General features: G+C 39.1%; 1 protein-coding gene across 1 annotated transcript in view; it reads left to right on the top strand.

Annotated features, from left to right (window-relative positions):
• The first annotated feature begins 1,877 nt into the window (after nucleotides 1-1,877).
• The window catches only part of LOC116512139 (cytochrome P450 7B1), a 111,755-nt gene continuing 102,201 nt past the window's right edge, over nucleotides 1,878-11,431 (top strand). The window contains exon 1 of the mRNA XM_032222440.1: nucleotides 1,878-2,207. Coding sequence (XP_032078331.1) covers nucleotides 2,110-2,207 — 98 coding nt within the window. The 5' untranslated portion in view covers nucleotides 1,878-2,109. The remainder of the gene's footprint in view (nucleotides 2,208-11,431) is intronic.

Below are 11,431 nucleotides of genomic sequence, written 5' to 3'. Positions count from 1 at the left end.
AAGATTTTGAGCCAGTAGAACCTGAGGAAGTTGGCAAGGCCCTCTCAGCTACTGGTTTGGCCACTTGTATATTAGATCCATGCCCTTCCTGGCTTATTAAAACTGTGTGGGAGGAACGAGGGAATGGGCCTGGGCAATAGTTAACTCCTTCTTGAAAGATGGAATGGTTCCATCAGCTCATAGGGAAGTGGTGGTGCACCATCTCCTCAAAGGATAATTGCTTAATCTAACCAAACTAGACAATTGTTGTCCAGTTTCCAATCTTCCCTTCTTAGGTAAGATTGTGAAGAGAGTAGTTGTGTGACAATTGCAGAGGACCTTGGATGAAGCAGATTATCTAGGCCTTTTTCAGTAGGATTTAAACCAGGATTTGGAACTGAGGTGGTGTTGATTGTGCTCACAGATGACCTCTAGTGTGAGCAGGATGGAGGTAATCCCACCACCCTAGCTATTCTTGATCTCTCAGCAGTATTCAATACCATTGGTTAGAGTAGGCATCCTCAAACCGGATACGGCCCTCCAATGCAAAATATTCGGCCCATGGAGTGGTGGGATGAAAAGCAGCTGACAGCTTGTAAAGAAGTGCTTTAAAAGTCTTTGAAAACAGCCTTTCAGATGTTTTTCACAGCCATGTGATCCATTTAAAAGCTTTTTCAAAATCAGCTGAAACTAGCTAAGACTAATTCAAATGCAACTACATACGGTATAATGCCTGAAGGAGAATTCACTCACTGCATTGATTCTTCCCATATATAAAGTACATCCACCAAATTGTTGCTGCACAATTTTGGTAGATATTCATGTGTGTATATACACATCAGTGTTGGGATTCAAATAATTTAACAACCGGTTCTCTGCCCTAACAGCCATCTGGGTAGACAGGGCTCAGTGGTCATGTGAGCGTGTGGGTGTAGCCAACTCAATGCCACTCACATCAATGGGCGCTTTGCCTTAGCTGTGACAATGGAATCAGGGTTAACCGTAGGGGCAGTTTCTGTAAGCAGGGCAATAAAGATTAGACTAGAAACAGGTCCCTTGAGTGAAATTGCAGATGTCTTATCCCAGTGTCTGGAGACTATTTGGGTTTGGATGGGGCAAAACTGGACTCCGACTCAACCAGAGATGGTACGCTGCCAGTGCTCACTGGTTCAGACAAACTGATAGTGGTGGGGGTGCCAGGCTCCGCCCACCCACCCTGACATCATCAAGTTCTGTGCATGCCCAGACACGCACCCTCCCGCTACGGGAAGAAGTGAAGAAAATAGAATACCATTTCTGGACTCAACCATAGCTAGAGTGAGTGGCTGTAGGTATTTGGATCTTCTGAACCAGAGGTTCTCCTATCTCTAGTTCTGGATGAGGTGCATTACCCTTAGACAGTGTGCAATCTGCTTGAGCAGGGGGGTGGGTGGACTAGAAGACCTCCAAGATCCTTTCCAGCTCTATTCTGATTGGTTGGTTGGTTGGTTGGTTGATTCGGAATGTGGGAAGCTTGGTTTTCAGAGGAGTGAATCAGCAGAACAATCTCAACCTCCTTCATCTTTTGGAAAGTCCTGGGAAATTCCTCTGGGATACTGGAACTCTGCCAGGCCAAATTGTTGTATACTGAAACACAGAGCCTATTAGCCAAACTGAGAATAACAAATAAAAAGTCTCTCCCCTAACAATTTGAGGGCGTAAAGATGGGCTAAGATTTCTCGGATCTTGTGACTTTTCCAGCGGGAAGCTTTCTCCCAACTTTGGGAGACTGATCGGCTGCGCTTTCGGAGTTGTCACCTTTCCTAAAACGAACAATCCGTTCTTTCATTGCCCGCGGAAAGGAAAGGGGCGGGGAAGGGAGGGGGAGAAGGCCTCGCCCTTTCCCTTTTCCTGTCAACTCTTTCGGCCGATCCCAAGAGGAGGGGCCGGGGACTCCCGAGCTCCAGTGGGAGCGAGGTTGCTCACTCGAGTTTGGCTTTCTGGCGCCCAGCTCCAAACTTCCCGGAACGCCGCTAGAGATTAAGCGATCGCCAAGGCGAAGAGAAGGAGCGGCTGCCCCGCAGAAATTTAGCCGAGCGCAGGAACGATCTCTTCTTTCGGTAGCTGGAGAGGAAAGAGGCTCTCCCCAACATGGGCCTCCTGGAGTGGCTGCCTTCTGGCGTGTACGGTCTGGCGCTCGCTACTGCTCTGGCTTTCGGGGCGTTCTGTGCTTTCGGCAGGAGGAAAAGGTAAGGGAAGACTCCCTTTCGCTGCAGTCTCGTAGCTCTTGGCTTTAGCTAATCGGGAGAAGAAGGCATCTCTAGGAGAGAGAAGGCGGCTCCCACTTTTCTCGAGAAGTGGCACTCGAACTTTTGGTTCCGTAGTGAACGATGTACAGAAACAGTTCGGGGAATGTAGGAGCTTGTCCTGTCTTGTAGGGAACGTTTTTTTACGGAATCACGAAGGGAAAACTACGGAAGAAGAAGAAGAAAGTTTTTCTAAAGTGCCCTCCGATATAAATGAAGACAGGATATAGATAGAACGACTCGTTATTATCGTGCTTCTATCTGATGACAGTTTCCCGAGAAGTTAAAAATGCGTTTACCAAGTTATGATGCCTCAATTGGTCCTAATAAAGATAATATTCATATATGGATTTATAATCGAATGAAGCCAGTTATCTTCTGTAGATGTGAAACAAATTATTGAAACCTTATTTGAATCCAAATGTCAAGCCTTTAACGTGGCACAAAATTACCACTCAAGAGTGAGCCTTATTTGTTCTCACATATATCTGGTAAACATTAGATTAATAATCCAAATTGGGAAATTATTATAGCCAATCAGAACGTTAGAAAGTGACAAGTAAGCTTCCTGCTCTACCAGTTGTCATTAGACTCTATACAGAAAAGGTAATGGACAAAGATTATTTGATTTGAAACCCAGAATGCCTGTAGACTAGATCTGATGGCTTAGACTTCAGTATCCACTAACAAAAATGAGCATGACCAGAAACCAAGAGACTGAGGGAATTGTAGTCCAAAGCACTAACATTTCTGGAACTTATACAGTGCACTTACTGTTAATTTATCTGTCTTTTTCCTCAACCTAATTTCTTAGATTTGCAGAGTACATGGGACTATGTGGGTTGAATTTATGTAACACGCTGGATTAAAACATATTTGGCTAGCTTGTGATTCATTATTTTGCGCAAACACAATAAATGTGCAACAATGATCCTGCAACAAACATTGTTCTCATATGAAAGTAAATTAAAAACATTATTGTTCTAATGCTTATTATACATTTCATATTATCCCTTAATTGTTGGCAAGCCAGTCAGACACTTAATGGCTATGTTTATACTAGGACTTCCAGTTCTATGACAGTAAAATCTACACTCCAGTAGAGACAGTAAAGAAATACAGAAAATTATCCTTTTTGCTGCTATCTAGTGGTCATCTGGATTTTTGCAACCTGGATATATATATATATATATGTGTGTGTGTGTGTGTGTGTGTGTGTGTGTATGTATATGTATATGTATATTAACCACTATTCTCTCTCTCTCTCTCTCCCTCTCCCTCTCCCTCTCTCCCTCCCTGTCTTCGCTCCCTCCCTCCCCCTCTTTCATTTTCAGTACTTGACATATTGACCCTTAAATTTAATTATATTAATTAGACTTGGTATATATAACTAACTAGACTAAATTGTGTTTATCTACTTTGTTTTCCAGTGCAGACCCAACTAATGGTTCACCAACTCCTTCCCCATGATGAAAATATGAATCCAGCAGTTATCACAATTTGTCTTCTGTTATAACTTAAATATGCCTTCTCCTTGTTAAATAGTGAACAGAAACAAGTTGGATATTCAATAAGTTGGTAGTTTTAACAGGACATTCTTATTATCCCTTTGGACCAGGAGTGAATAGACAAAACTTTGTTCTATTAGAGTTTGTCTCTAGACTCTAGATTACCATGGCTGTGACTTTGGCATTGTGCTGAACTGGCATTAGAAGGTATCTTCTCTGGCAGCAGGAATCTACCAGTGAATTCTGTATTAAAGAGCTTTATAGTTTGAGCTGTTTGCGCCTTCAGACTCTTTCTTGGAGAACTCACTAGGTGGCACTTTAGTTTAAACACAGGGTTCTTTTCTGCCTCTCTGCTGGCTGTTGGCTGTTTTAGTTCACATGCATCATGCTTATCAAGTTCTGGACTTGGTTCAATGTATTGTATGAATCTAGCTATTTCTTCCAGCAACATATCTCAGGATTGGATTGAATCCAGGAAGGCCTATAATTCCAAGCCTGTTGCTTGGAAATAGGAAAGCATCTGCCTTTCATTAGGAGATAAGAGGTTTGTGTGGGGGAACACTGTGATTGCTGCACATCCAGCAAGAATCAGGTCTGGTACTAATCAGAAGTTCTGTGTCATGGCATAGAAGACTGAAAGTTCATCTTCAAACGACAATTGTATTGTTTTGAAAGCTATTGGTGGGATTGAAAAATTCAGCAGAAAATTAAAAAAACATTTTTTAAAAAAATCAATAGACCATGAGTTTTAGTCCAGCCTTGGGCATGAAAGTGAGCTGGATAACTTTGAGCAGGTTCCTCTCAGTTGTGGAGAAAATAGGAGAAGGAAGGAGTACTCGGTGTATTTGCTACCTTGAATTATTTACAAAAATAATAAAGATGAGATATAAATAAGTAAAATTAGATGTATTTCAGAATACACACACAAACACACATATTTATATATATACTGCTTGCTTGGGATTGTCTTGTTCAATAATTATTCAAATTTATCCCAAAAGACGGTGAGTTCAAGTACCATCTTAGCCATGAAAGCCAGCTGGTGGTCTTGATTCAGTCATTCTCTCTCAGCCCAACAGGATGGTTGTTGTAGGAAAAATAGGACATGGAAGTTATGATGGATATGTACTCCACCCTGAGTTTTTTGTAAAAATAAAAAAGGGGACAATAATAAAATAAATAAATAAATAAATAAATAAATAAATAAATAAATAAATAAATAAATAAATAAATAATTGGCATTTTCTTCTGTCAGATCCAGACTGTCTGAATTTCAGAAAATTTAAATCATTGTTTTAGTCACTCTTACTCACCAATTTCTCTAGGCATGTAATATTGATGGCTTTGATGTGGCAGGTCATCAAATGTATGGATTATATATTTATGTATATGTGTATATCTTGGACTAGCTTTAAAAAAGCTTGGTTATCTTGCAAAAGGGAGCAATTATTTTATCAATTCCCCATGACAGTACCTCAAGAAAATCAAAGACCTAAAAATAGAAAAGGAAATTATAATTTCATTTGATGTTACAGGATTCTTTACATTCATAGATCCAGAAGTAGCAAAAGAATCCATGGCAGTAGTACTACATAATACCTCCAACATAGCCAAATACACTAAGATCAAAATACCCAGAATCATGGACCTCATCAGCTTCTGCTTCACTATATACTTTCAGTTTGATGGACAGGTATACCAACAAATCAGAGGAACATCCATGGGAACACTAAGGAAGGACTCATAACATAGATTATAAGGCAGCTTCTAGAAACTACAGCACACTTTTACATATAATGAAAGATAAGGATTTGATATATAAACAACATCTTCGTCATAATAAAAAAAGGAACTAGTGAAGACCCATTAAATAATATCTTCAAAGGAATTAAATTCACCAGAGAAAAAGAAAACATTCCCCTTCCTGGATATCTTCATTAGTAAATAAAACAATAAAAATGCTTAATGGCTTAAAAACAACCCAACATATAACCAACATCCAGTTAAGCAGGGATTAACAATACCCTAATCAAGGAACTATCAAGGAGAAGACCATATCTCCATCTGTTTGCCAGTTGTTAAAAATACTTTTGATAACATAGGAAACTTTCAATGGTTTTTGAAGGCTGAGGGTCCTTGACCAGAGTGAGTTCCTACCAGTTCAGAATGGTTTGGCTGAATAGGTAGTAACTTGGCCTGCCATGCCCATGAACAAGTCTTTTGTTTTTTGTTTCTGCACATGCACATAAACAATTTTTTTAGTACTGTGCATCAAGCGAACCGCAGTAGCAGCAGCTGGAGCGAACTCCTGTCCTTGACCAAAGTGTTTGTGGAATTGTTACCTTTTCTCTGCTCTGAATATAATTTGAAATAAAGTTTGTTTTTTGTGGTTCTGTAACTATCTTAAAAAAAAATTACGTGAACAACATATGTAGGTGTAGCTGTAGCTTCTTAGGATAAGATCAGGAGTGAAATCCTCCCTGGTTGGACCGGTTCGCCCAAACTGGCAGGGACATTTGGCATCAGTTCTCTGAACCAGTGGCAAAAATCCCCAGTGGCCCCATCCAAGCACGCTTGGTTGCCCTGTCGCCACTCACCTCTTCTGGCCGCTTGACCTGCCCACCCAATCCAAACGTTTCTCCCTCCATTCACAACAGACCTGCTGCAGCCTGTCCCTTTAAGGTAAACCAGGGGGCGGTGGGGCATAAAGGGAGCAGCAGCTCCGCTGTGAATGGATTCATATACACATTTCTTTCCTAAGGGTTCTGTGGTTGTAGCTTGGGGGGAGGGATGTGACTGAGTGGGCATGGCCATGAGTCACAGGACTCCACTATGAAGCCATGCCCACAGAACCAGTAGTAAATTTTTTTGAACTTCACCTCTGGATAAAATCCTCTTTATTTTTTGAATTATGATTTTTATATGCAAAAACAAATAGAACTAACTCCATTCTATTCATGATGTGAATACCTGCTTTTGTTGGTATAATTTTCAAAGTGATGATACTTTTAGGACTTTTTAGGATATTTTTAGTTATGACCTCAGCTCACTAGAAATGTGAATCCTTTGTTCATTGTCTCTTGTATTTAATGACCTCTCTAATGTTCATATGAACCCATCATCAATTTGTTTTTAGAGGCATATACTGTATATCTACGAATGATTAAAGGGCAGATTTATTAACATTTCTCCCTTTTTTTGATTGGCTTTTAAAATTGCAGCTGTATGTTTGATTTACTTCTTCCTTGATGAACAACTAGACTGAAGAAGATTTCTTGCTGAAATAATTGGGATCAACATAGAATTGTTTTATTCTTTTGGGCAAAATACAATAGGTCATTTCCATGTAAAATCAACATTAATATTGCGTTCAAATAGTCACTGAATGAATGGTTGTTAAGCAAGGACCATATGTGTGCATGTGTGTGTGTGTGTCAACATTAACACACATACACACATACACACACACACACACAGAGAGAGATCCCTAGAATTTCCCACCTCAATCTCTCTCTATACAAAAATGTTTGCTCTTCCATTTTTCCTTTTCTTTGTAAAGCAGACACCCAGTTAATAAGATTCTTCTTCTCAGTTGCATGCTGTGTACTTCTGAATTCTTCATGACAGAGTTCTTCTTGTAGTCTTTACTTACCTGATTCTGCTGCACAACAAGGAGTTTCATGATTGATTTTGCTAAAACTGGTTTGGGGGGGAAATGTATGGCCAGAAAAAGAAAAATTTCTCCAAAGAGGGAGTTTGAAGAATGGATTTCCTTGAGCTGGTACCCATTTATTAATCTCTATTGTAGAACAAAGCCCCAAATATCTGTTGTTAAATATTGTTGTGTTAGCAACAATATTTGCTAACAAATATTATCAAACAGAGCTACTTAAGAATACTTTTTTCTGTTTAGATTCTTATATGATCTAAGTTTTCTTAATTCATAACAATAACAAAAGGGCTTCCTCCCTTCCATTTCTCTCTTTCTCTCTGTCTCTCTCATCCTATCTTATCCTATCCTATCCTGTCATGTCCCGTCCTGTCCTGTACCATCCCATCCCATCCCGTCTCATCCCGTCCTGCCCGTCCCATCCCATCATCCCATCCTAGAAGATGCCTTGTTTTAGCTGAAAATTCAGGTTATCATGTCATTAGAGAGCCAGAGACATTAGCACGTCTTCTATTAGTGCCTGTTATTTAAAATTATTGTCTGGAAAATGAATGTTTCTAAAGGGTAGTAAAAGCGGTTATATTCAAATATATTACTCAATATTACATTTATGGGATCTCAGTGATTCTGAAAGTGATGTGAGAACTTTAGAAAATAAATCATCTCATTACATGCATGTTTTCTATAGAAAATTCCAAATTCTGACATTGTTTCTGGATGTGAGAAAAGAGAATGGAAGGGAAGACAGGGGAAAATATTTTCTGGGTTGGATTTAGTGCGATAGGGGTATGAAAACATACTGCAAAAATCAAAAGGAAAATTGTGATCCTGTGGTATCTTAATTACTATGGTGCGTTGCTAGTACAGTGGAGAGTTTGCATTCTCTTGCTGTGGGAGAGAAATTACTACCATTTCTGGTCTATTACAGATTCTCCTTGCTCAGCACATAAGTTAGGGGAAAATGCAACATAAAATAAATATTCCATGTTCTTTTATTTTGTAGAAATTTGCCCCTAAAAAACAAGCACCTAAATGTTTGTACCAAACTTTCCCAAACTTTTTTTAGGAAAAATATTTTGTGTCAAACTTTTTACCAAGAAAAATCTTAAATTGTTCTATGCAACTTTTCCTGGTAGATGCATTAACAAATACCTTGAACATAAACTTCTTTTCAAGAAGTTTTCATAAACTTCTTGAAAAGGGTTGAGTGTGTGTGTGTGTGTGTGTGTGTGTATGTGTATGTGTGTGTATGTGTGTGTGTGTAAAACCAGCTTCTGCAAACAAAAGGACATTATGCATTGTGCCTTCTGGGCAGACGTGAACTTTTGGAAGCATACAGTGTTTTAGGATTTCCCAATAGTTTTACTGTGGCGCAAGGGAAGAGGATGGTGAAATATACAGGGTAGTCATCCAACAATATGAACAAGCCATAGAGTTTGTTCAGGGATATTGAATTGCCTGAGGCAAAAGGGGACATTCCAAATCTCTTGTTTTTCCCATGAAGAAAACAGCCAAGTTATGTAACATTAACAATTCGGTCACTGGATGCCTCCTACAGAATGGGAACACAGTCCTGGTGGTAGCAGGGAAATAGCAATTTTTAAATTGTCTTAATGCTTTTTCCAATCAGTGGGGTTGCAGCTTTTTGGTGAACAGATATGATGAGTACAAAAGATCACACATTTAATCACGCATGTAATATCTCTTCGCTGAAATCCTGGAGAGCTGACAGCTTGATTTATTATAAGACAGTTACTCATATTTATTATGTCTGCATCATCCCATTAAAGTGGCAGCCCAAAGAAGTCTGAATGTCAACTGGACAGTGGGTGTAAAAAGTGGAAATGAAGGTAGTGGTGTCTAAATCCCTGGTTAATCTGGTTGGAGCCAGTGGAATGGTACAGCTGTGGGCCTAGAAACAGAGAGACTGACGTTCAAGTCCATTCTTAGCCATGGAAGCTTGCTTGTGCCTGCAAAACAGTCACTCCCAGCCCAATTGCGTCTCAGGTTGGGCAAAAATAAGGACTGCTGTTTACTGTTTTCAGATCTTAAATAAGAAATGGGGTATAGTTCTAATAAATAGTAATAAATTAAAGGGCAGCCTGGTTTATATAACACATTAAAGCCAAACTATGCAACTACGTTATGGCTTAGTTTGACAAAGGAACACAGCCTGTGTGAAAAACGCACCTCCACATTGGTTTGTTCTGCGAGGTGTGTTAGAGGCAGATCCCTCAAGGCTCCTAACCTCTTTTTTAATCCATCCTTGATATTTAGTGTCAAGTGCTGGTTTATCCTTCATTAAAAATGTCTTGCCATCCTTCTATTGGCTGTGGATTTATTAATTTATTTTGCTGTATCTCTCCTGAAAAATTACAGTGGACGTTGTTTCTCAGATGAACAGCAGAGGGCATTTACTAGTCCCAAATTTATCTCCTGGTATCTTAGCCTATTTTGTCCCGGGGCTTAAGAACTCAACATTCTCTATGGTCACATCAGCAGTTATAATTGAAAAGGACATTGTCATCCTCTTCAAAGAGCTTACTGTCACTTTTAGGCCAATTTGAGAATATGACTGTGGGAATTAAATGTCTACGTTTAGATTGTACAACCCAGTATATAAAGAAGACCATTTGAACTGCTACCTCTACATAAGGATTATTGGATTCCATATGGGACAATCATTCTCTTTTTGATGGACTACAATTATAGTTGAGGTGTACTCCAAAGATCCATATATTTTTTTAAAAAACTCTTAAATGCAAGAAGAGAAACAGTTTAGGGCTTCAAGATCACAGTTCTCCCTATAAGAACACACTTCCATATACATATATACAGCTGAAAGTTTATTTTGACATGAAGGAAGTTGGTGTCTCTCTAATACATACCTGCCTCCTGCAATAGTTGAAACAGTGTATTTCAGCTGGACAGAATTCTTAACAGGTTCTGAAATAGGCTGGAATCATTGTCACATGTGATTAACTCAGTAAGATAAAATGGTGAAGATTAAAAGAAACAGTCTTTTTAATTTCCCTCATTTCTTCTTTCCCTAAGTACATGCAAGCTCAAAAAGAGACAGTTCTGACTTTAAAAAATATTGGATTATTTATATGGATGATCACATTATTTTACTTCTAAACAGAGTTACTTTATCATTATGCAAATCAAATTTTATTCTGGTTAACAATGGTAAGTCTGGGCCATATGAATAAATGTGAGAAATGAATTACTCATGAGTTCTGCCAGATTTTATAATGGCATTTTTCACTGGCAATTTTCTCTAGTAACTTTTAATTACTAAAAAATAATCCTAGCTTTTGAATGGTTCAGAGAAATGGTTCTAGGAGTATTTTTTTTTTCCAATATATAAGAAAGTATTTAAATTCAAAATGGAACTGATATTGAATTTACTAATTTTAGCATTATGACCTTTGAGAAAATATTCCAAACAGGTTTGGTCACCTGAACCAGTAGTAAAAAAAAATGCTACTGGTTCAGGTGAACTGGTATTTCCGACGATCATCTGTGACATGTGATTTATCTTAGCTAGAAAGCAGGATTTCCTGCTTTCTAGCTAATCTAAGTCATGTGGCAGAGTGGATTCCTCCCCCTTGCTGTTCGCTTACTTTTGCAGGCGCGATCGGTAGCAGGCTCCGCCCACCCACCCAGACATCATCACATCCGTTTTTGATGCCTTGTACATACGCGCGCTCACATTATTATTGAAGCAGTAGCAAAGATAAGTTAATTTCACCCCTGTTCTAAACTACAATTAAGTTTGTTTGTTTTAGTTTAGAATGTTCAGTGCAATCTGGAAATTGTGGTCTTTTTTTGCGGGGGGGGGGGGGGAATGTTCCTAGTCCTGCAATGGTTTAAGGTAGCAGGTTAGAAACCAGGAGACTCAATTCTAGCCATGCTTTAGGCTGAAAGCCAGCAAGATCACCTTGAGCAATTCACTCATTCTCTGGCCTAGGAAGGAGACAATGGCA

The sequence above is a fragment of the Thamnophis elegans genome, chromosome 8, assembly GCF_009769535.1.
Source record: "Thamnophis elegans isolate rThaEle1 chromosome 8, rThaEle1.pri, whole genome shotgun sequence".
NCBI classification, from domain to species: Eukaryota; Metazoa; Chordata; class Lepidosauria; order Squamata; family Colubridae; genus Thamnophis; species Thamnophis elegans.
This window is presented reverse-complemented; position numbering and strand designations above follow the sequence as displayed.